At 51.8% G+C, this 25,482-nt stretch overlaps 1 protein-coding gene and 1 long non-coding RNA gene across 3 annotated transcripts; one reads left to right on the forward strand and one right to left on the reverse strand.

Annotated features, from left to right (window-relative positions):
- Positions 1 to 1,883: 1,883 nt before the first annotated feature.
- B4GALT3 (beta-1,4-galactosyltransferase 3) lies at positions 1,884 to 23,539 on the reverse strand. 2 transcript variants are annotated; one of them, XM_040412422.1, is made up of 7 exons: positions 23,392 to 23,539; positions 14,688 to 14,947; positions 14,247 to 14,482; positions 9,566 to 9,756; positions 8,800 to 8,922; positions 7,053 to 7,157; positions 1,884 to 2,470 (listed from the first exon to the last, which is right to left on the reverse strand). In XM_040412422.1, exons 2-7 carry the CDS (start codon positions 14,941 to 14,943, stop codon positions 1,990 to 1,992), a joined length of 1,392 nt encoding a protein of 463 aa, XP_040268356.1. In that variant the 5' UTR covers positions 14,944 to 14,947; positions 23,392 to 23,539; the 3' UTR covers positions 1,884 to 1,989. The 2 variants fall into 2 exon arrangements, with proteins under 2 accessions (XP_040268356.1, XP_040268357.1); XM_040412423.1 differs by having other exon boundaries at positions 14,688 to 14,952; positions 23,392 to 23,507.
- Positions 15,348 to 16,464, forward strand: LOC120982366. Its single transcript, XR_005774882.1, has 2 exons — positions 15,348 to 15,395; positions 16,240 to 16,464. It is a non-coding gene; the product is annotated as an uncharacterized LOC120982366 (long non-coding RNA).
- Positions 23,540 to 25,482: the final 1,943 nt, after the last annotated feature.

The raw sequence follows: 25,482 nt of genomic DNA on the forward strand, positions 1-25,482 counted from the left end.
TTAATGTCTGTTACTCCATGGAGAGAAGATTTCCCATTACTCACTTCTCAAGTGTTAAAAACATTCAGTCCAAAAAATATATAATTTGATGTATGTTTTTTTTTTTTTTTTTTTTGCCAAAACTTTTGTCCCGTATCCAGACCGTGCATCCAGGAGCTCCTCTGAAGGGTCCGGATGGCGCCGAAATCGTAGCCCAGATAGGCTCCGCCCACTTTGTCCTAAAATTCTGTTTTCTAAGTCAAATTTGGGATTTAATATATGCTTTTCAATGTTCATTTAACTTAGGGAGACTTTTTGCAGTGCATTGTGGGTAATTATGCAAATGAGGTCAATTTCTATAGGTTGAAAGCTTAATTATTCAAAATGGCTGCCACAAAGGCGGGGTTTATCTCAGGAGAAGGCAGATCAGCACCAGGACCATGAGCTTCTCCTCACCTCAGACCCCTCTGACCATCAGGAAGCCATCGACCTGTTCACCGGCCGGAGGAAGGAGGACCGAGCGCAGGGAGGAGAGGTGGAGGACAGAGCGCGGGGATTACTTACGGGAGTATGAAGAGACTGAGCGTCTGCAGGGTGTGAGGTACTGACGCTCAGCCCCCTCGTCACTCAGCTTTTCTAGAGTCCTGAATGGTAAATCTGCTTGGTCTGTATCAGCAAATCCCCAATCACTGCATAACATGACCCGTTACCAGTCAGGGCTCTGGAAAAGCTGAGTGACCACCAAAATGCCAGCCAAGACCATATTGGTTGTCACCCAGCTTTTCTGCGGTCTCTATCACAGCATGAAACCTTGTTGCCATTCAGGACTAAAAAAAAGGTGGGTGACAAAGCCAGTGGCAACAAAGGACGACCTTAATGGTTGTCACTCAGCTTTCCCAGGAACAGATATCACTAAGAACAGAACTGGTGAGCAAAGCAACAAACTCTATGATGTGACCACTAGGGGGCAGAGTTCCAGTGAAGTCTATGGCCTTCAAAAGGTATAGTCTCTGGTGTGTATGCAGGGCTGCATACCTCAGTACATGCTGTGAGCACCCCCTAGTGGTGGCTGTATAATCTGTATGTAGTGAGCTCCCTCTAGTGGTGGCTGTATAATCTGTATGTAGTGAGCTCCCCCTAGTGGTGGCTGTATAACCTGCATGTACTGAGCTCCCCCTAGTGGTGGCTGTATAACCTGCATGTACTGAGCTCCCCCTAGTGGCGGCTGTATAACCTGTATGTACTGAGCTCCCTCTAGTGGTGACTATATAACCTGTATGTAGTGAGCTCCCTCTAGTGGTGGCTGTATAACCTGCATGTACTGAGCTCCCCCTGGTGGTGCACGTCAGAACAGCCGCAGGCGCTCACATGTGCAGTTTAGACCCGAGCGTCATGGAGGACAGAAGTGGAAAATCCCTTTCACATAATAATTTAATGAAACGTCACCCACAACAATCCAGTGTCGGGCTCCCCTGCGGGGGCGTGACATCTCGCGGACTCATCCAGCGTCTCCGGCTTCATAAATACAATAATAATGAAATATTTGCGGTGAACAATCACACGAGGCGACAAAATTGAGGAAATCCTACAGAAGCGGCAGCGACCGCGGTAGCATGGACGCCGGCAACACTTGGAAGAAATACTGTCTCTGGTGAGAACGTCAGCAGCCTGAAGAAGGATGAGGCGGCGCCCAACATGGAGCGCCCGCAGCCCTGGAGAAGTGTGCCCGTGTCCCACAAGGCAGAGCCGCCATGGCCGCCATCACAGTGAATCCTGAATTTCCTTGTGCAATGAGGCACTCAATGGGTGGGGGAGGGGCGTGACCCCCGGCTGGGGTAGAAGCTGACATTCTTAGATCAGCCGGGGGAGGGGTATTGACAGCGCGGGGTCTCACACACGTTGGCGTCGGTCACCAGTCCAGCCACCATGACAGATGTGGCGGTGACACCCATGTGCCCCATAGATACCCTACAGGTCGTCCGTGGAATGAACCAGCCTTGTTCCTGGAGCTCAGAGATGTGTGGCCCCGGGGCCGCTCTCCTCTGTCATGGCCGCCGTCCGGTTCTGCCGCCTCCTTTGTGCGTCTGCCGGCTCGCTCAGCGCGATCTTGGTTTTACTCTTCCGGCTCCTCGGTGGCCTGTTCTTCGGGGAGTCTGTAGCCGGGGCGCGCTGTCCCCGGGGGGCCTCTGTGGCTCTAGAGGGGGCCGTCACCGCAGCGGGGGGCGCAGCAGAGTTGTTGATGGCGGACTGGACGGACACGGTTAGTTTCCCGCGGCTGGCGCCGTCGTTGCCACTGGTATTGCTGTGATGTTTCACCGGTGGAGGGGTCGGGCCCCGCATTCTCAGGGGCTTCTGGGATCTGGGGTCCATGCCAATGTCCACAGTGATGTTGGTGTAGAGGCCCTCCAGCTCCTTGGACAGGAGGGTGTACGCCAGCGAGTTCATCCCGTCCTGAGTCCACATCCGCTGCGTGCGGATCAGGAGGTCAAACCTGCGGGGGGACGCAGAGGAGACGGGTCACATGACGCCACTGCACATCCGGATTTACTTATCCTGTGCCATACTCTAGTCACAGCCAAAGCTGCATTCACTACACTTCTACACCACTCACATCCAGAGCTGCACCCACTATACCTCTACACCACTCACATCCAGAGCTGCACCCACTATACCTCTACACCACTCACATCCAGAGCTGCACCCACTATACCTCTACACCACTCACATCCAGAGCTGCACCCACTATACCTCTACACCACTCACATCCAGAGCTGCACCCACTATAAATCTACACCACTCACATCCAGAGCTGCACACACTATGCCTGTACTCCACTTACATCCAGAGCTGCATTCACTACACTTCTACACCACTCACATCCAGAACTGCACCCACTATACCTCTACACCACTCACATCCAGAGCTGCACCCACTATACCTCTACACCACTCACATCCAGAGCTGCACCCACTATACCTCTACACCACTCACATCCAGAGCTGCACCCACTATACCTCTACACCACTCACATCCAGAGCTGCACCCACTATACCTCTACACCACTCACATCCAGAGCTGCACCCACTATACCTCTACACCACTCACATCCAGAGCTGCACCCACTATAAATCTACACCACTCACATCCAGAGCTGCACACACTATGCCTGTACTCCACTTACATCCAGAGCTGCATTCACTACACTTCTACACCACTCACATCCAGAACTGCACCCACTATACCTGTACACCACTCAACCCATCTCTACACCACTCAAATCCAGAGCTGCACCCACTATACCTGTACACCACTTACATCCAGAGCTGCACATACTATTATATATGGTCAATACATTTTGATCAAAACACATCTAAGCCCGCCTACCAAGCGCCAAGGTGGTCTCAGGTCAGGCGGGTCCAACGCTAAACCTATGTGCGGCGCCTGCACTCCTGAACATAGAAGCCCAATGGCTTAGGTAGGTTTAGCGTTGGACCCGCCTGACCTGAGACCACCTTGGCGCTTGGTAGGTGGGCTTAGATGTGTTTTGATCAAAATGTATTGACCAAGTGTCTCAGATATTATCATATCAGAGCGAGGACTTTGTCCATATATAACGCTTGCATCTACTTTACTAAGTGCATTATTATATTATTTATGTGGTTTGCCGCACCTACTATACCTGTACACAGCTCAAATCCAGAGCTGCACCCACTATACCTGTACACAGCTCAAATCCAGAGCCGCACCCACTATACCTGTACACAGCTCACATCCATAGCTGCACCCACTATACCTGTACACAGCTCAAATCCAGAGCTGCACCCACTATACCTGTACACCGCTCACATCCAGAGCTGCACCCACTATACCTGTACACAGCTCAAATCCAGAGCCGCACCCACTATACCTGTACACAGCTCACATCCATAGCCGCACCCACTATACCTGTACACAGCTCAAATCCAGAGCCGCACCCACTATACCTGTACACAGCTCACATCCAGAGCCGCACCTACTATACCTGTACACAGCTCAAATCCAGAGCCGCACCCACTATACCTGTACACAGCTCACATCCATAGCTGCACCCACTATACCTGTACACAGCTCAAATCCAGAGCCGCACCCACTATACCTGTACACAGCTCAAATCCAGAGCCGCACCCACTATACCTGTACACAGCTCACATCCATAGCTGCACCCACTATACCTGTACACAGCTCAAATCCAGAGCTGCACCCACTATACCTGTACACAGCTCAAATCCAGAGCCGCACCCACTATACCTGTACACAGCTCAAATCCAGAGCCGCACCCACTATACCTGTACACAGCTCAAATCCAGAGCTGCACATACTATACCTGTACATCGCTCACATCCAGAGCTGCACCCACTATACCTGTACTGCACTTACATCCAGAGCTGCACCCACTATACCTGTACACCACTTACATCCAGAGCTGCACATACTATACCTGTACACCGCTCACATGCAGAGCTGCACCCACTATACCTGTACACAGCTCACATCCAGAGCTGCACCCACTATACCTGTATATGACTCACATCCAGAGCTGCACCCACTATACCTGTATATGACTCACATCCAGAGCTGCACCCACTATGCCTGTACACAGCTCACATCCAGAGCTGCACCCACTATGCCTGTACACAGCTCACATCCAGAGCTGTACCCACTATACCTGTACACCACTTACATACTATACTTGTACACAGCTCACATCCAGAGCTGCACCCACTATGCCTGTACACAGCTCACATCCAGAGCTGCACCCACTATGCCTGTACACAGCTCACATCCAGAGCTGCACCCACTATGCTTGTACACAGCTCACATCCAGAGCTGCACCCACTATGCCTGTACACCGCTCACATCCAGAGCTGCACCCACTATGCCTGTACACAGCTCACATCCAGAGCTGCTGCACCCAGTATGCCTGTACACCACTTACATCCAGAGCTGCACATACTATACTTGTACACAGCTCACATCCAGAGCTCCACCCACTATACCTGTACACCGCTCACGTCCAGAGCTGCACCCACTATACCTGTACACCGCTCACATCCAGAGCTGCACCCACTATACCTGTACACAGCTCACATCCATAGCTGCACCCACTATACCTGTACACAGCTCAAATCCAGAGCCGCACCCACTATACCTGTACACAGCTCAAATCCAGAGCCGCACCCACTATACCTGTACACCGCTCAAATCCAGAGCCGCACCCACTATACCTGTACACAGCTCACATCCATAGCTGCACCCACTATACCTGTACACAGCTCAAATCCAGAGCCGCACCCACTATACCTGTACACAGCTCACATCCAGAGCCGCACCTACTATACCTGTACACAGCTCAAATCCAGAGCCGCACCCACTATACCTGTACACAGCTCACATCCATAGCTGCACCCACTATACCTGTACACAGCTCAAATCCAGAGCCGCACCCACTATACCTGTACACAGCTCACATCCATAGCTGCACCCACTATACCTGTACACAGCTCAAATCCATAGCTGCACCCACTATACCTGTACACCACTTACATCCAGAGCTGCACATACTATACCTGTACATCGCTCACATCCAGAGCTGCACCCACTATACCTGTACACCACTTACATCCAGAGCTGCACATACTATACCTGTACACCGCTCACATGCAGAGCTGCACCCACTATACCTGTACACAGCTCACATCCAGAGCTGCACCCACTATACCTGTATATGACTCACATCCAGAGCTGCACCCACTATACCTGTATATGACTCACATCCAGAGCTGCACCCACTATGCCTGTACACAGCTCACATCCAGAGCTGCACCCACTATGCCTGTACACAGCTCACATCCAGAGCTGTACCCACTATACCTGTACACCACTTACATACTATACTTGTACACAGCTCACATCCAGAGCTGCACCCACTATGCCTGTACACAGCTCACATCCAGAGCTGCACCCACTATGCCTGTACACAGCTCACATCCAGAGCTGCACCCACTATGCCTGTACACAGCTCACATCCAGAGCTGCACCCACTATGCCTGTACACCGCTCACATCCAGAGCTGCACCCACTATGCCTGTACACAGCTCACATCCAGAGCTGCTGCACCCAGTATGCCTGTACACCACTTACATCCAGAGCTGCACATACTATACTTGTACACAGCTCACATCCAGAGCTCCACCCACTATACCTGTACACCGCTCACGTCCAGAGCTGCACCCACTATACCTGTACACCGCTCACATCCAGAGCTGCACCCACTATGCCTGTACACAGCTCACATCCAGAGCTGCACCCACTATGCCTGTACACCGCTCACATCCAGAGCTGCACATACTATACTTGTACACATCTCACATCCAGAGCTGCACCCACTATGCCTGTACACAGCTCACATCAAGAGCTGCACCCACTATACCTTGAATGGGTCCGCGATCTGGCTGTTCCGCAAAAAGACAGGACATGTTCTATCTTTTTGCGGAACGGCAGTACGGGGGGGAACCCCAGGGAAGCGCTCCGTCGCTCCGTAGTTCTGTAGGGTTCCGTTCCGTGCTTCCATTCCGTACCATTCAAGTGAATGGGTCTGCATCGGTGATGCGGAATGCCCACGGAACGACACCCGTGTATTTCCGGATCCACAATACGACAACGGGAAGTAGACGTTCGTGTGCAGGGGGCCTAAGGCACACAGGCGACATCCGCGTTTTGCGGATCGGCAATTTGCGGACCGCAGAATGCGGCGCGGCCGTGTGAATGAGCCCTCTGGGTGGCGCTCGCAGGGCCCCTCATCTGTCATCCAGCTCTCACTCTCTAATCTCGTTAGTCTTCCCTGCTCAAGCGCGTAATCCTCCTCATCTCCCTGCGGCCGCCCGCAGCCTTCACAACTACACTGCTCCTCGCTTTCAAGATCTCTGCTTGCTGTCAGTGAATGGGAACCTTCTCAGAAGTTACTCACAGTATCAATCCTACCCTTAGTAGTAGTGCAGTAAGCAGAGCTGGATGATGGGGGTGGTTGTTCTCACCTGTGAGGATTCTCCTCATTCCCCCTGTCGCCCTTGTGCTTCACCATCTTGTAATGACCGACGGACACGGGCGGACGGGCGATCTTCATGCCAGCCAGGCGGACCCTGCACGAAACAGACGAGACAGCGGGTCAGCCCCTGAAATGTAGGAAGGGTACAGGCAAGACTCAGGGCCTGAGAGTGACCCCTGCAGGAGGCGAGAGGGACTGCAGCCGGAGACCGCCAGAGGAATACAGTCATCCAGGGGCCACGATGGGCCAATTCAGACCTGCTCACTACTGCCCCCACTGGAGGGGAACAGGAGGCCTAGATACAGCAGACAGTACCACACAGGACCGGATTAGATACACAGCTCAGCAGACAGTATCACACAGGATAGGATTAGATACACAGCTCAGCAGACTGTATCACACAGGATAGGATTAGATACACAGCTCAGCAGGCGGTATCACACAGGATAGGATTAGATACACGGCTCAGCAGTCAGTATCATATAGGACAGGATTAGATACACAGCTCAGCAGTCAGTATCACACAGGATAGGATTAGATACACAGCTCAGCATACAGTATCACATATGATAGGATTAGATACACAGCTCAGCAGACAGTATCACACAGGATAGGATTGGATACACAGCTCAGCAGACAGTATCACACAGGATAGGATTGGATACACAGCTCAGCAGACAGTATCACACAGGATAGGATTGGATACAGAGCTCAGCAGACAGTATCACACAGGATAGGATTAGATACACAGCTCAGCAGACAGTATCACACAGGATAGGATTAGATACACAGCTCAGCAGACAGTATCACACAGGATAGGATTGGATACACAGCTCAGCAGACAGTATCACACAGGATAGGATTAGATACACAGCTCAGCAGTCAGTATCACACAGGATAGGATTAGATACACAGCTCAGCAGACAGTATCACACAGGATAGGATTAGATACACAGCTCTGCAGGCTGTATCACACAGGATAGGATTAGATACACAGCTCAGCAGACAGTATCACACAGGACAGGATTAGATACACAGCTCAGCAGTCAGTATCACACAGGATAGGATTAGATACACAGCTCAGCAGTCAGTATCACACAGGATAGGATTAGATACAGCAGACTGTATCACACAGGATGGGATTAGATACACAGCTCAGCAGACTGTATCACACAGGATAGGATTAGATACACAGCTCAGCAGACAGTATCACACAGGATAGGATTAGATACACAGCTCAGCAGACAGTATCACACAGGATAGGATTAGATACACAGCTCAGCAGACAGTATCACACAGGATAGGATTAGATACACAGCTCAGCAGACTGTATCGCACAGGATAGGATTAGATACACAGCTCAGCAGTCAGTATCACACAGGATAGGATTGGATACACAGCTCAGCAGACAGTATCACACAGGATAGGATTAGATACACAGCTCAGCAGACAGTATCACACAGGATAGGATTAGATACACAGCTCAGCAGACAGTATCACACAGGATAGGATTAGATACACAGCTCAGCAGACAGTATCACACAGGATAGGATTAGATACACAGCTCAGCAGACAGTATCACACAGGATAGGATTAGATACACAGCTCAGTAGACAGTATCACACATGATAAGATTAGATACACAGCTCATTAGACGGTATCACACAGGATAGGATTAGATACACCGCTCAGCAGTCAGTATCACACAGGACAGGATTAGATACGGGGCTCTGTACCTGGTGGCTATGTCGTCGTCCTCTCCTCCCCACCCCCAGTACTCATTGGGGAAGCCGTTCATCTTCATGTACTGTTCGGGGGTCACAGCTGATACCCCCCCAAAATACTGGGAATACGGGAGACTGTGGGTAGAAGAGATATTGGCGATGAGGAGGGAGTCCGGGACGACCGGCAGATGGTGAGAAGGAGGCAGAAGACTAATGGGAGACGCAGATGGAGGAGCCGCAGCAGCACTTAACCCCTTACTCACCACTTTTAGAAAAAACACAGCAGTAATTTTCCTTCTTTAGGTAAATTCCACCAAGTAGAGGCCACGCCCACAACGACAGCCGGAGTAACCCTATAAACACCACCAGCCGCACAACCATAGATAAAATCTACAGAACACCAAACCCAAACCCCATCTTCAGTGTAGAAGTCCGGGTTCGGGTCTGGCTACCAACATTCCGTTTTTTATCAATCGCAGACAAAACTGAGTGAAATTGCGTGCGCGCGTGTGTTGTGGTGGAGAGCGTGAGTTCAGGCTAGGGTGTGGGAAAGCGGGATCCAGGGGCCCAAGTGAATTCTTGCCCAGGGTCCAATCAATATTAAAGACGGCCCTGGTTGTATGATGATATTGTGTACTAGTAAATCACCACTAGGGGGAGCTCACTGCATACAGATTACAAAGGCTCCACTAGAGGGAGCCCTCACTGCAGGTTTACAAGTGAAGACATGTGCAGCCGGCTCCCTCTGGTGGTGGGAGGCTTCTCCTGCAGACCTCACCTGTAGCTGAACTTGTTCATGGCGACTGAGGCGTGTTTGGGGCCCCAGGGGTCACATATATACAGGTTGTGGTCGTTCTCCGGAATGAGATCCACATCATGGAGGAATAGGCAGTTCCAGTCCTCGTCCTTCATGGCCTCCTTCACCCCAACATTTAGGAGCTTTGCCCGATTGAACGTTGAGTTCCCTGACTGTGAAAGAAGAATAGAAGGGGGGGGGGGGGTGAGGCACTGTATAGAGGGGGGTGCGAGGCACTGTATAGAGGGGGGTGCGAGGCACTGTATAGAGAGGGGTGCGAGGCACTGTATAGAGAGGGGTGCGAGGCACTGTATAGAGGCAGGTAGGTAGTACTGTAACTGTATAGAGGCAGGTAGGGGGCACTTTATAGAGGCAGGTAGGTGGCACTGTAACTGTATAGAAGCAGGTAGGTGGGACTGTATAGAGGCAGGTAGGTGGCCCTGTATAGAGGCAGGTAGGTGGCACTGTATAGAGGCAGGTCGGTGGCCCTGTATAGAGGCAGGTAGGTGGCACTGTATAGAGGCAGGTAGGTGGCCCTGTATAGAGGCAGGTAGGTGGCACTGTATAGAGGCATGTAGGTGGCCCTGTATAGAGGCAGGTAGGTGGCACTGTATAGAGGCAGGTAGGTGGCACTGTATATATGCAGGTAGGTGGCACTGTATAGAGGCAGGTAGGTGGCCCTGTATAGAGGCAGGTAGGTTGCCCTGTATAGAGGCAGGTCGGTGGCACTGTATAGAGGCAGGTAGGTGGCCCTGTATAGAGGCAGGTCGGTGGCACTGTATAGAGGCAGGTAGGTGGCACTGTATATATGCAGGTAGGTGGCACTGTATAGAGGCAGGTAGGTGGCCCTGTATAGAGGCAGGTAGGTTGCCCTGTATAGTGGCCGGTCGGTGGCCCTGTATAGAGGCAGGTCGGTGGCACTGTATAGAGGCAGGTCGGTGGCACTGTATAGAGGCAGGTAGGTGGCACTGTATAGAGGCAGGTAGGTGGCACTGTATAGAGGCAGGTAGGTGGCACTGTATATATGCAGGTAGGTGGCACTGTATAGAGGCTGGTAGGTGGCACTGTATAGAGGCTGGTAGGTGGCACTGTATAGAGGCTGGTAGGTGGCACTGTATAGAGGCTGGTAGGTGGCACTGTATAGAGGCTGGTAGGTGGCACTGTATAGAGGCTGGTAGGTGGCACTGTATAGAGGCAGGTAGGTGGCACTGTATAGAGGCTGGTAGGTGGCACTGTATAGAGGCTGGTAGGTGGCACTGTATAGAGGCTGGTAGGTGGCATTGTATAGAGGCAGGTAGGTGGCACTGTATAGAGGCTGGTAGGTGGCACTGTATAGAGGCAGGTAGGTGGCATTGTATAGAGGCAGGTAGGTGGCACTGTATAGAGGCAGGTAGGTGGCACTGTATAGAGGCAGGTAGGTGGCACTGTATAGAGGCAGGTAGGTGGCACTGTATAAAGGCAGGTAGGTGGCACTGTATAGAGGCAGGTAGGTGGCACTGGATAGAGGCAGGTAGGTTGCACTGCATAGAGGCTGGTAGGTGGCACTGCATAGAGGCAGGTAGGTGGCACTGCATAGAGGCAGGTAGGTGGCACTGTATAGAGGCAGGTAGGTGGCACTGTATAGAGGCAGGTAGGTGGCACTGTATAGAGGCAGGTAGGTGGCACTGCATAGAGGCAGGTAGGTGGCACTGCATAGAGGCAGGTAGGTGGCACTGTATAGAGGCAGGTAGGTGGCCCTGTATAGAGGCAGGTAGGTGGCCCTGTATAGAGGCAGGTAGGTGGCACTGTAAAGAACCAGGAAGGTGGCACTGTAAAGAGCCAGGTAGGTGGCACTGTATAGAGGCAGGTAGGTGGCACTGTATAGAGGCTGGTAGGTGGCACTGTATAGAGGAAGGTAGGTGGCACTGTATAGAGGCAGGTAGGTGGCCCTGTATAGAGGCAGGTAGGTGGCACTGTATAGTGGCAGGTAGGTGGCACTGTATAGAGACAGGTAGGTGGGACTGTATAGTGGCAGGTAGGTGGCCCTGTATAGAGGCAGGTAGGTGGCACTGTATAGAGGCAGGTAGGTGGCACTGTATAGAGGCAGGTAGGTGGCACTGTATAGAGGCAGGTAGGTGGCACTGTAACTGTATAGAGGCAGGTAGGTGGGACTGTATAGAGGCAGGTAGGTGGCCCTGTATAGAGGCAGGTAGGTGGCCCTGTATAGAGGCAGGTAGGTGGCCCTGTATAGAGGCAGGTAGGTGGCCCTGTATAGAGGCAGGTAGGTGGCCCTGTATAGAGAGGCAGGTAGGTGGCACTGTATAGAGGCAGGTAGGTTGCACTGTATAGAGGCTGGTAGGTGGCACTGTATAGAGGCAGGTTGGTGGCCCTGTATAGAGGCAGGTAGGTGGCACTGTATAGAGGCAGGTAGGTGGCACTGTATAGAGGCTGGTAGGTGGCACTGTATAGAGGCAGGTAGGTGGCACTGTATAGAGGCAGGTAGGTGGCACTGTATAGAGGCAGGTAGGTGGCACTGTATAGAGGCTGGTAGGTGGCACTGTATAGAGGCAGGTAGGTGGCACTGTATAGAGGCAGGTAGGTGGCACTGCATAGAGGCAGGTAGGTGGCACTGCATAGAGGCAGGTAGGTGGCACTGCATAGAGGCAGGTAGGTGGCACTGTAAAGAGGCAGGTAGGTGGCACTGTATAGAGGCAGGTAGGTGGCACTGCATAGAGGCAGGTAGGTGGCACTGCATAGAGGCAGGTAGGTGGCACTGTATAGAGGCAGGTAGGTGGCACTGTAAAGAACCAGGAAGGTGGCACTGTAAAGAGCCAGGTAGGTGGCACTGTATAGAGGCAGGTAGGTGGCACTGTATAGAGGCTGGTAGGTGGCACTGTATAGAGGCAGGTAGGTGGCACTGTATAGAGGCAGGTAGGTGGCCCTGTATAGAGGCAGGTAGGTGGCACTGTATAGTGGCAGGTAGGTGGCACTGTATAGAGGCAGGTAGGTGGCACTGTATAGTGGCAGGTAGGTGGCCCTGTATAGAGGCAGGTAGGTGGCACTGTATAGAGGCAGGTAGGTGGCACTGTATAGAGGCAGGTAGGTGGCACTGTAACTGTATAGAGGCAGGTAGGTGGGACTGTATAGAGGCAGGTAGGTGGCACTGTATAGAGGCAGGTAGGTTGCACTGTATAGAGGCTGGTAGGTGGCACTGTATAGAGGCAGGTAGGTGGCACTGTATAGAGGCAGGTCGGTGGCCCTGTATAGAGGCAGGTAGGTGGCACTGTATAGAGGCAGGTCGGTGGCCCTGTATAGAGGCAGGTAGGTGGCCCTGTATAGAGGCAGGTAGGTTGCACTGTATAGAGGCTGGTAGGTGGCACTGTATAGAGGCAGGTAGGTGGCACTGTATAGAGGCTGGTAGGTGGCACTGTATAGAGGCAGGTAGGTGGCACTGTATAGAGGCAGGTAGGTGGCCCTGTATAGAGGCAGGTAGGTGGCACTGTATAGAGGCAGGTAGGTGGCCCTGTATAGAGGCAGGTAGGTGGCCCTGTATAGAGGCAGGTAGGTGGCACTGTATAGAGGCTGGTAGGTGGCACTGTATAGAGGCAGGTAGGTGGCACTGTATAGAGGCAGGTAGGTGGCACTGTATAGAGGCTGGTAGGTGGCACTGTATAGAGGCAGGTAGGTGGCACTGTATAGAGGCAGGTAGGTGGCCCTGTATAGAGGCAGGTAGGTGGCACTGTATAGTGGCAGGTAGGTGGCACTGTATAGAGGCAGGTAGGTGGCACTGTATAGTGGCAGGTAGGTGGCCCTGTATAGAGGCAGGTAGGTGGCACTGTATAGAGGCAGGTAGGTGGCACTGTATAGAGGCAGGTAGGTGGCACTGTAACTGTATAGAGGCAGGTAGGTGGGACTGTATAGAGGCAGGTAGGTGGCACTGTATAGAGGCAGGTAGGTTGCACTGTATAGAGGCTGGTAGGTGGCACTGTATAGAGGCAGGTAGGTGGCACTGTATAGAGGCAGGTCGGTGGCCCTGTATAGAGGCAGGTAGGTGGCACTGTATAGAGGCAGGTCGGTGGCCCTGTATAGAGGCAGGTAGGTGGCCCTGTATAGAGGCAGGTAGGTTGCACTGTATAGAGGCTGGTAGGTGGCACTGTATAGAGGCAGGTAGGTGGCACTGTATAGAGGCTGGTAGGTGGCACTGTATAGAGGCAGGTAGGTGGCACTGTATAGAGGCAGGTAGGTGGCCCTGTATAGAGGCAGGTAGGTGGCACTGTATAGAGGCAGGTAGGTGGCCCTGTATAGAGGCAGGTAGGTGGCCCTGTATAGAGGCAGGTAGGTGGCACTGTATAGAGGCTGGTAGGTGGCACTGTATAGAGGCAGGTAGGTGGCACTGTATAGAGGCAGGTAGGTGGCACTGTATAGAGGCAGGTAGGTGGCCCTGTATAGAGGCAGGTAGGTGGCACTGCATAGTGGCAGGTAGGTGGCACTGTATAGTGGCAGGTAGGTGGCCCTGTATAGAGGCAGGTAGGTGGCACTGTATAGAGGCAGGTAGGTGGCACTGTATAGAGGCAGGTAGGTGGCACTGTATAGAGGCTGGTAGGTGGCACTGTATAGAGGCAGGTAGGTGGCCCTGTACAGAGGCAGGTAGGTGGCACTGTGTAGAGGCAGGTAGGTGGCTCACCTGGTGGATGATGTAGATGCCGTAGTGGAGCTGCTGGCGCTGCAGGAGCGGGTGCAGGTAGTAGAGCAGGTGTCGCAGGTGCGTCTCCCGGTTCCGGTGAGGGATGATCACCGCCGTTCTGTGCCGGGACTCGCAGTTTGGTGGTTGGTACCTACCTCCCGCCTTCACCATAGGATTCTTATCTTGTATCCGGCGTAAAGTGGGGACCCGGCTAAAGGTGACGGTTATAGGACCCACTGAAAAGAAGAAGGGGGAGGGGGGCCTAAATATCACCCCCGCAGTGAAGGATAATGGTCTGGCCTGTAATAGTTGTCTTACAGGGATTGTCCAAGCAGCTGGACATTTAAAGGGATGTGTGGGATACAACCCTGATCTCTGGACGGTCCCTTTAAGGCAGTGATGATGGGTCTCCCCCATAGGGGGCAGTATTCGGTTACTCACAGAGATATGGTGACTTCTCCGGGCACCCTGGTAGCAGCGCCCCGTCCTGCGTTCTGGGATGAAGCGTGGACTGCAGGCGGGTGAGGTTGGTGTAGACATCATGGGTTTGGCTGTAGTCAAAGTTTGGCTCTGAAGATCGTCCGAAGATGGAGGCCAGGCTGCGCAGTCCGCCGAACGTGAAGTACACCATGAAGGCAAACTGGAAGCCGATCAGCATGGCCAGCGTGCAGGGGCGCTCCAGGACCCGGCGGATCATCTTCCTGCAAGACACCGGCCGCAGCATCACTACTGCCGCAGAGCTGCGTACGCCGCGGCGGGAGTCGGGGAGGGGGTTCTGCAGGCTCTGCAGCAGCTGTGTATTAGGAGGTTCTGCAGCAGCTGTGTATTAGGAGGTTCTGCAGCAGCTGTGTATTAGGAGGTTCTGCAGCAGCTGTGTATTAGGAGGTTCTGCAGCAGCTGAGGTGTGGATAAGGAGGTTCTGCAGCAGCTGAGTATTAGGAGGTTCTGCAGCAGCTGAGGTGTGGATAAGGAGGTTCTGCAGCAGCTGAGTATTAGGAGGTTCTGCAGCAGCTGAGGTGTGTATAAGGAGGTTCTGCAGCAGCTGAGTATTAGGAGGTTCTGCAGCAGCTGAGGTGTGGATAAGGAGGTTCTGCAGCAGCCGAGGTGTGTATTAGGAGGTTCTGCAGCAGCTGAGGTGTGTATTAGGAGGTTCTGCAGCAGCTGAGGTGTGGATAAGGAGGTTCTGCAGCAGCTGAGGTGTGGATAAGGAGGTTCTGCAGCAGCCGAGGTGTGTATTAGGAGGTTCTGCAGCAGCGGAGGTGTGTATTAGGAGGTTCTGCAGCAGCCGAGGTGTGTATTAGGAGGTTCTGCAGCAGCTGAGTATTAGGAGGTTCTGCAGCAGCCGAGGTGTGTATTAGGAGGTTCTGCAGCAGCTGTGTATTAGGAGGTTCTGCAGCAGCTGTGTATTAGGAGGTTCTGCAGCAGCTGAGTATTAGGAGGTTCTGCAGCAGCTGAGGTGTGGATAAGGAGGTTCTGCAGCAGCTGAGTATTAGGAGGTTCTGCAGCAGATGAGGTGTGGATAAGGAGCTTCTGCAGCAGCTGGTGTGTATTAGGAGGTTCTGCAGCAGCTGGTGTGTATTAGGAGGTTCTGCAGCAGCTGAGTATTAGGCGGTTCTGCAGCAGCTGAGGTGTGTATTAGGAGGTTCTGCAGCAGCTGAGGTGTGTATTAGGAGGTTCTGCAGCAGCTGAGGTGTGTATTAGGAGGTTCTGCAGCAGCTGAGGTGTGTATTAGGCTCCATTTGCGGACCCATTCATTCTCTATGGGGACGGAATGGATGCGGACAGCACACAGTGTGCTGTCTGCAGCCGCAATTGCGGAGCGCGGCCCCGATTTTGGGTCCGCAGCTCCGCAAAAAGATAGAGCATGTCCTATTCTTGTCCGCAGCTTGCGGACAAGAATAGGCATTTCTATGGGGGTGACGGCTGGTGTGTTGCGGACCCACAATTTGCGGATCCGCAACACATCATGGACGTGTGAATGTAGCCTTAGGAGGTTCTGCAGTCACAGGATTCCTATAGCCTCTGTATATGACAAGATGAAATTACATAGCAACAAGCCGTGCATAGCAACGGGCGACATTCACTTCACTGCTGGAGACCGCGTCGTCTTCTGCAGTTTCTTAGTTACCGGGAAACTTAGTAATGGGGTGTAAGGGAACACCCGCCAGCAACCGCCAGTACACGGGGGTCTGAGTGTGGGGGACCCTATAACACCCCCCCCGCAGCCCCAAAATAAAAATACATTACAGCTGCACTGGGGCACCATGTGTGGTACGCCTGTATCTAATCCTATCCTGTGTGATACAGTCTGCTGAGCTGTGTATCTAATCCTGTCCTGTGTGATACAGTCTGCTGAGCTGTGTATCTAATCCTATCCTGTGTGATATTGTCTGCTGAGCTGTGTATCTAATCCTATCCTGTGTGATACTGACTGCTGAGCTATGTATCTAATTCTATCCTGTGTGATACTGTCTGCTGAGCTGTGTATCTAATCCTATCCTGTGTGATACTGTCTGCTGAGCTGTGTATCTAATCCTATCCTGTGTGATACTGTCTGCTGAGCTGTGTATCTAATCCTATCCTGTGTGATACTGTCTGCTGAGCTGTGTATCTAATTCTATCCTGTGTGATACTGTCTGCTGAGCTGTGTATCTAATCCTATCCTGTGTGATACTGTCTGCTGAGCTGTGTATCTAATCCTATCCTGTGTGATACTGCCTGCTGAGCTGTGTATCTAATCCTATCCTGTGTGATACAGTCTGCTGAGTATCTAATCCTATCCTGTGTGATACTGTCTGCTGAGCTGTGTATCTAATCCTATCCTGTGTGATACTGTCTGCTGAGCTGTGTATCTAATCCTATCCTGTGTGATACTGACTGCTGAGCTGTGTATCTAATCCTATCCTGTGTGATACAGTCTGCTGAGCCGTGTATCTAATTCTATCCTGTGTGATACTGTCTGCTGAGCTGTGTATCTAATCCTATCCTGTGTGATACTGTCTGCTGAGCTGTGTATCTAATCCTATCCTGTGTGATACTGCCTGCTGAGCTGTGTATCTAATCCTATCCTGTGTGATACAGTCTGCTGAGCTGAGTATCTAATCCTATCCTGTGTGATACTGTCTGCTGAGCTGTGTATCTAATCCTATCCTGTGTGATACTGACTGCTGAGCTGTGTATCTAATCCTATCCTGTGTGATACTGTCTGCTGAGCTGTGTATCTAATCCTATCCTGTGTGATACTGACTGCTGAGCTGTGTATCTAATCCTATCCTGTGTGATACTGACTGCTGAGCTGTGTATCTAATCCTCTCCTATGTGATACTGACTGCTGAGCTGTGTATCTAATCCTATCCTGTGTGATACAGTCAGCAGATATCTCTATATGATATAACTTACAAGGTTCGGTCTCCTCCTATATTCGGGGGGCGCCCTGTTGCCCCCATAGTACTGTCCGTGGCGGTCTCCGCTATGCTCCTCATTGTGGGTTTTCTGCCTCTTGTTGTCACTTGCACTGAACCATCTCACTGACAAAGGGTTGTACACAGCAGAAATGTGGGGACGTGGAGGAGCAGGGCGACAAGCCACATGGCTGCCATATAATGACCCTGACACACGGGAGATGAGGGGACACTAATGACTGTGACACACAGGGAGATGAGGGGACACTAATGACTGACACACAGGGAGATGAGGGGACACTAATGACTGTGACACAGGGGGAGATGATGGGACACTAATGACTGACACAGGGGGAGATGAGGGGACACTAATGACTGTGACACAGGGGGAGATGATGGGACACTAACGACTGACACACGTGGAGATGAGGGGACACTAATGACTGTGACACACAGGGGGAGATGATGGGACACTAATGACTGACACAGGGGGAGATGATGGGACACTAATGACTGACACAAGGAGATGAGGGGACACTAATAACTGTGACACAGGGGGAGATGAGGGGACACTAATGACTGTGACACAGGGAGATGAGGGGACACTAATGACTGTGACACAGGGGGAGATGAGGGGACACTAATGACTGTGACACAGGGGGAGATGTGGGGACACTAATGACTGACACACAGGGAGATGAGGGGACACTAATGACTGACACACGGGGAGATGAGGGGACACTAATGACTGTGACACAGGGGGAGATGAAGGGACACTAATGACTGACACACGGGGAGATGAGGGGACACTAATGACTGACACACAGGGTGATGAGGGGACACTAATGACTGTGACACACAGGGAGATGAGGGGACACTAATGACTGTGACACACAGGGAGATGAGGGGACACTAATGACTGTGACACACAAGGAGATGAGGGGACACTAATGACTGTGACACACGGGGAGATGAGGGGACACTAATAACTGACACAGGGAGATGAGGGGACACTAATGACTGTGACACAGGGGGAGATGAGGGGACACTAATGACTGTGACACAGGGGGAGATGTGGGGACACTAATGACTGACACACGGGGAGATGAGGGGACACTAATGACTGTGACACACAGGGAGATGAAGGGACACTAATGACTGACACACGGGGAGATGAGGGGACACTAATGACTTGACACACAGGGTGATGAGGGGACACTAATGACTGACACATGGGGAGATGAGGGGACACTAATGACTGTGACACAAGGAGATGAGGGGACACTAATGACTGACACAGGGGGAGATGAGGGGACACTAATGACTGACACAGGGGGGAGATGAGGGGACACTAATGACTGTGACACAGGGGGAGATGAGGGGACACTAATAACTGTGACACATGGGGAGATGAGGGGACACTAATGACTGTGACACAAGGAGATGAGGGGACACTAATGACTGACACAGGGGGAGATGAGGGGACACTAATGACTGACACAGGGGGGAGATGAGGGGACACTAATGACTGTGACACAGGGGGAGATGAGGGGACACTAATAACTGTGACACGGGGGGAGAAGAGGGGACACTAATGACTGTGACACAGGGGGGTGATGAGGGGACACTAATGACTGTGACACACAGGGAGATGAGGGGACACTAATGACTGTGACACACAGGGAGATGAAGGGACACTAATGACTGACACACGGGGAGATGAGGGGACACTAATGACTGTGACACACAGGGAGATGAGGGGACACTAATGACTGTGACAAACAGGGAGATGAGGGGACACTAATGACTGACACATGGAGAGATGAGGGGACACTAATTACTGTGACACACGGGGAGATGAGGGGACACTAATGACTGACACAGGGGGGGAGATGAGGGGACACTAATGACTATTACACAGGGGGAGATGAGGGGACACTAATGACTGTGACACAAGGAGATGAGGGGACACTAATGACTGACACAGGGGGAGATGAGGGGTCACTAATGACTGTGACACACGGGGAGATGAGGGGACACTAATGACTGACACAGGGGGAGATGAGGGGACACTAATGACTGACACAGGGGGGAGATGAGGGGACACTAATGACTGTGACACAGGGGGAGATGAGGGGACACTAATAACTGTGACACGGGGGGAGAAGAGGGGACACTAATGACTGTGACACAGGGGGGTGATGAGGGGACACTAATGACTGTGACACACAGGGAGATGAGGGGACACTAATGACTGTGACACACAGGGAGATGAAGGGACACTAATGACTGACACACGGGGAGATGAGGGGACACTAATGACTGTGACACACAGGGAGATGAGGGGACACTAATGACTGTGACAAACAGGGAGATGAGGGGACACTAATGACTGACACATGGAGAGATGAGGGGACACTAATTACTGTGACACACGGGGAGATGAGGGGACACTAATGACTGACACAGGGGGGGAGATGAGGGGACACTAATGACTTACACAGGGGGGGAGATGAGGGGACACTAATGACTTACACAGGGGGGGAGATGAGGGGACACTAATGACTTACACAGGGGGGAGATGAGGGGACACTAATGACTGTGACACAAGGAGATGAGGGGACACTAATGACTGACACAGGGGGAGATGAGGGGACACTAATGACTGACACAGGGGGAGATGAGGGGTCACTAATGACTGACACATGGAGAGATGAGGGGACACTAATTACTGTGACACACGGGGAGATGAGGGGACACTAATGACTGACACAGGGGGGGAGATGAGGGGACACTAATGACTTACACAGGGGGGGAGATGAGGGGACACTAATGACTTACACAGGGGGGGAGATGAGGGGACACTAATGACTTACACAGGGGGGAGATGAGGGGACACTAATGACTGTGACACACAGGGAGATGAAGGGACACTAATGACTGACACACGGGGAGATGAGGGGACACTAATGACTGTGACACACAGGGAGATGAGGGGACACTAATGACTGTGATAAACAGGGAGATGAGGGGACACTAATGACTGACACATGGAGAGATGAGGGGACACTAATTACTGTGACACACGGGGAGATGAGGGGACACTAATGACTGACACAGGGGGGGAGATGAGGGGACACTAATGACTTACACAGGGGGGGAGATGAGGGGACACTAATGACTTACACAGGGGGGGAGATGAGGGGACACTAATGACTTACACAGGGGGGAGATGAGGGGACACTAATGACTGTGACACAAGGAGATGAGGGGACACTAATGACTGACACAGGGGGAGATGAGGGGTCACTAATGACTGTGACACACGGGGAGATGAGGGGACACTAATGACTGACACAGGGGGAGATGATGGGACACTAATGACTGACACAGGGGGAGATGAGGGGACACTAATGACTGTGACACACAGGGAGATGAGGGGACACTAATGACTGTGACACACAGGGAGATGAGGGGACACTAATGACTGTGACACAAGGAGATGAGGGGACACTAATGACTGTGACACAAGGAGATGAGGGGACACTAATGACTGTGACACAAGGAGATGAGGGGACACTAATGACTGACACAGGGGGAGATGAGGGGTCACTAATGACTGTGACACACGGGGAGATGAGGGGACACTAATGACTGTGACACAGGGAGATGAGGGGACACTAATGACTGTGACACACAGGGGGGGATGAGGGGACACTAATGACTGTGACACCACTAATACCACACCTCCCAGCATCCACAGTGGTGAGGCCATGCTGGCAGTAGTAGTTCAGGACACTTCCCTCTGCCGCCATTACTACGAGCGCCTCCCTGTATGTACCTCACTGCCAGTGACTACTACTCCCATCAGACACAGGCGACCCCACCCCCCACCACTATAACTCATCCCAGCCAATCAGCAGAAACATGACGCAGCCCGGCACCTAAGGGAGGAGAAAATGGACCCCAATAGTTCAGCATCATACAGGGGCTCGACAGGAGGAGCTCCGGCCCCGCGGCCCAAGAGGAGGCGCTCAGCTCCTATAGACCTAGGGATAGACGCCATGTAACGGTGCCCGACTACAAGACAGCGCGAAACAAACTGTACACAGCGACCGTGACACAAACTGTACACAGCGACCGTGACACAAACTATACACAGCGACCGTGACACAAACTATACACAGCGACCGTGACACAAACTATACACAGCGACCGTGACACAAACTATACACAGCGACCGTGACACAAACTATACACAGCGACCGTGACACAAACTGTACACAGCGACCGTGACACAAACTATACACAGCGACCGTGACACAAACTGTACACAGCGACCGTGACACAAACTATACACAGCGACCGTGACACAAACTGTACACAGCGACCGTGACACAAACTGTACACAGCGACCGTGACACAAACTATACACAGCGACCGTGACACAAACTATACACAGCGACCGTGACACAAACTATACACAGCGACCGTGACACAAACTATACACAGCGACCGTGACACAAACTATACACAGCGACCGTGACACAAACTGTACACAGCGACCGTGACACAAACTGTACACAGCGACCGTGACACAAACTATACACAGCGACCGTGACACAAACTATACACAGCGACCGTGACACAAACTATACACAGCGACCGTGACACAAACTATACACAGCGACCGTGACACAAACTGTACACAGCGACCGTGACACAAACTATACACAGCGACCGTGACACAAACTATACACAGCGACCGTGACACAAACTATACACAGCGACCGTGACACAAACTATACACAGCGACCGTGACACAAACTGTACACAGCGACCGTGACACAAACTATACACAGCGACCGTGACACAAACTATACACAGCGACCGTGACACAAACTATACACAGCGACCGTGACACAAACTATACACAGCGACCGTGACACAAACTATACACAGCGACCGTGACACAAACTATACACAAATCTGTAAAAAACTGAAATGTTTAAAATAAAACTTGTGATATTATTTTAGTAAATGAAAATAGTATCAATCATAAAATTTACAAAGCTAAATACAAAAGAAAAAAAAATCTAACACTGGAAAAATCATTAAAAAATACAATAAATAAAACAATATCTGACTGAAAAAAAAAACCCATAAATAAAATATATAATAAAAAAAATAATTGAAAAAAATATATATAAATAAATATAAAAAAATACAGTAAAAAATAAATTATAGAGATTTTCTGCTGTGATTTTTTTTGGCTGTTTTTGAACTAATGGAAAAAAAAAATCCCCATAAAATGGCGCGCCGTCATCGCTGTTGTATGGCGCGCCGTCATCGCTGTTGTATGCCCACCTGCTGGGGGGCGAGTGGTCGATGCTACTACTCCACCTATCATCCTATGACAACCCCCATCAATACCTAACAACCTGTTTGAATCTCATAAACATCCGCTGCCGTCCTCACCGTTATTTTTTGGGGGCGTTTTTTTTTTACGCAGGGTCCTAATAAGAGGCGAAGCTCCGCCGGATGGCGCGGTAAGGTCCGGCGCCCTATGACACGGCGGCTGCTGCCCAGAAGAGCTTGCAATCCATGCACTGGGGCTCGGAGGTTGTCATGGAGCAGGATGTGCTGTCATGATGGGGGATGTGAAGAAGGGCGAGAGCCTGCAGGGAATGCACAGAGCATTGCACCTGAGCGTCAGCTCACTGGCCCGCTGGAGGATCACTCACCTGAGCGGCTGCGGAGGTTCAGCGCCAGGATCCGGGATGATCAGAAGCAGCAGAAAGCCTCTGTCATGGCCTCGGTGTCTCCCTTCCTCTCTGATTCTGAGCGGCTCCTCCTCCTCCTCACTCCACCCCCACCCCCTCTGCTTCCCCAAACACACATGCTGGTAACCGCAGGGCGAGCACGCCCACTCCCCCCCCGCACTCACATATCTATTGACACCTGCGTCTACAGTACACATTTGTGTGGTATGTGTCCGTCCACGTCTCCCGCCACGGCCCCTGGGCAGTTCACACCTGGACGGTCCGGTTTGGGGACATCTTGTTTGGTTTTCGGATCGGTTTACAAATTAGGCAGAGTTTTGGATACAGAAGGAGGAAACAGGCGAGGCTGACGGTGCACACCAAAAAAACGGAAACCTGTCATACCTTGGACCAGGTTGGCAATGGCGTAATATGGGCGCAGTCAGAAGTTTCAGTCGGACGCGTCACTGCAGGTTATCACACCCGCGGTTGGGCTGGAGGCTAACGGCTCATGCGCACGACAGTATGTATTTTGCGGTCTGCAAAAAACGGATCGGCAAAAAATACGGATGACGTCCATGTGCTTTCTGTATATTGCGGAACGGAACAGCTGGCCCCTGATAGAACAGTCCTATCCTTGTCCGTAATGCGGACAATAATAGGACATGTTCTATTTTTTTTACCTTCCGTTTTTTTGGCGCACCCATTGAAATGAATGTTCCGCATACAATCCGCAAAAAAAATGGAAAGGACACGGAAAGAAAATACGTTTGTGTGCATGACGCCTAATACAGGAGCACGCCCACGGTCGCGCGGTGCCCAGAACCTGTAGATCACGCCGCGGCCATTAATCGTCAATTCCAAAAATGGTTCTCGGACGCAGTTTACCGTTTTCAGCGCAGATTCAGCATCTGGAATGTGCGTGGAAAACGCTCGCTGTCCCATCGGTATACCGTAAATAGGAAATCCGAAAGAAAGCCGCAGCGCGAATGAAATGCACCCCTGTCAATGTGCGACAAATCTGCGCCCGCAGTGTGAATTCATCCTTACCCAAAATAAAGACCAGTAAAAAAGGGAGAATGAAACCTGCCGCCATCGGGGGGCGCTCTGGTGCAATAAAAAAAAAACGGAAAAAATAACCAATCATATAAATCTAAAATATAATCTAAAAAATAATGATATAAATATAATACTAAAAATATACATAAATATTAATATTAGATTAAATAAAAAATTCTATAAAAAAACTAAAAGATCCGTAAAAGCAGCAGCCGTCCCTGTCGCCTCTGCGCGGGATTTCCTCCATGGATCCGGAGAGCGCGGTGTAAGGAGATAATCCCCATCCTCCATGTGTGGGGCGCGCACTGCCGGCTGCAGCGCGCATACAAGGTCCTGGGAAATCTGACCCAGGGGGCGCCAGGAGCCAGCAGAAGTAAGCCCCGCCCTCAGGGCCATGTCATGTGACCTCCTCCACACTTACAATTGGCTAGAAACAGAGAGGGGAGGGGATAAAACCGAAATCTGGAGTCTTCACGGCAAAGTGACTGCAGGTGGCGCTGTTCCACTGGAGAGAAGGCGTTCCCATGGCAACTGTGAGGGTTAACTCTTTCAGACGGGGTCTGTGAGGGCGTCAGTCCGGGCAGGGAGGACATGACAGCCCGCCTGAGAGCAGCCATGGACCACCTATAACCCCCGGGCCGGCTCTGTGTGGGCACCTCAGGGGGCAGGAGGAGGGGTTGGGTGACCCCACGTCATGTCTCCACGAGGAGAGAAGAAGAACTGAGCTCCGGCAGGAAGTTATCAGATTATCGATCCCTCCCGCCATTATCTCCGGAAAGCAAAGTTCACGGAGCGGCCGACGGATGAGGAAGCAAAAATGTGCTGGAGATCAGCGGTGACATCACTGAGAATGCAGCCTATCCATTACTAGAGATCAGCGGTGACATCACTGAGAATGCTGCCTATCCATTCACTAGAGATCAGCGGTGACATCACTGAGAATGCAGCCTATCCATCACTAGAGATCAGCGGTGACATCACTAAGAATGTAGCCTGTCCATCACTAGAGATCAG

This window comes from Bufo bufo, chromosome 11, assembly GCF_905171765.1.
Source record: "Bufo bufo chromosome 11, aBufBuf1.1, whole genome shotgun sequence".
In the NCBI taxonomy this organism is placed as follows: domain Eukaryota; kingdom Metazoa; phylum Chordata; class Amphibia; order Anura; family Bufonidae; genus Bufo; species Bufo bufo.

Coding starts and splice junctions, on each gene's coding strand:
- B4GALT3 (XM_040412422.1), bottom strand. CDS start 14,943: ATGATCCGCCGGGTCCTGGAGCGCCCCTGCACGCTGGCCATGCTGATC. Junction 9,757..14,246: donor GCATCTACATCATCCACCAG/GTGAGCCACCTA, acceptor CTTCTTTCACAG/TCAGGGAACTCAACGTTCAA. Junction 8,923..9,565: donor ATGAACAAGTTCAGCTACAG/GTGAGGTCTGCA, acceptor TTCTACCCACAG/TCTCCCGTATTCCCAGTATT.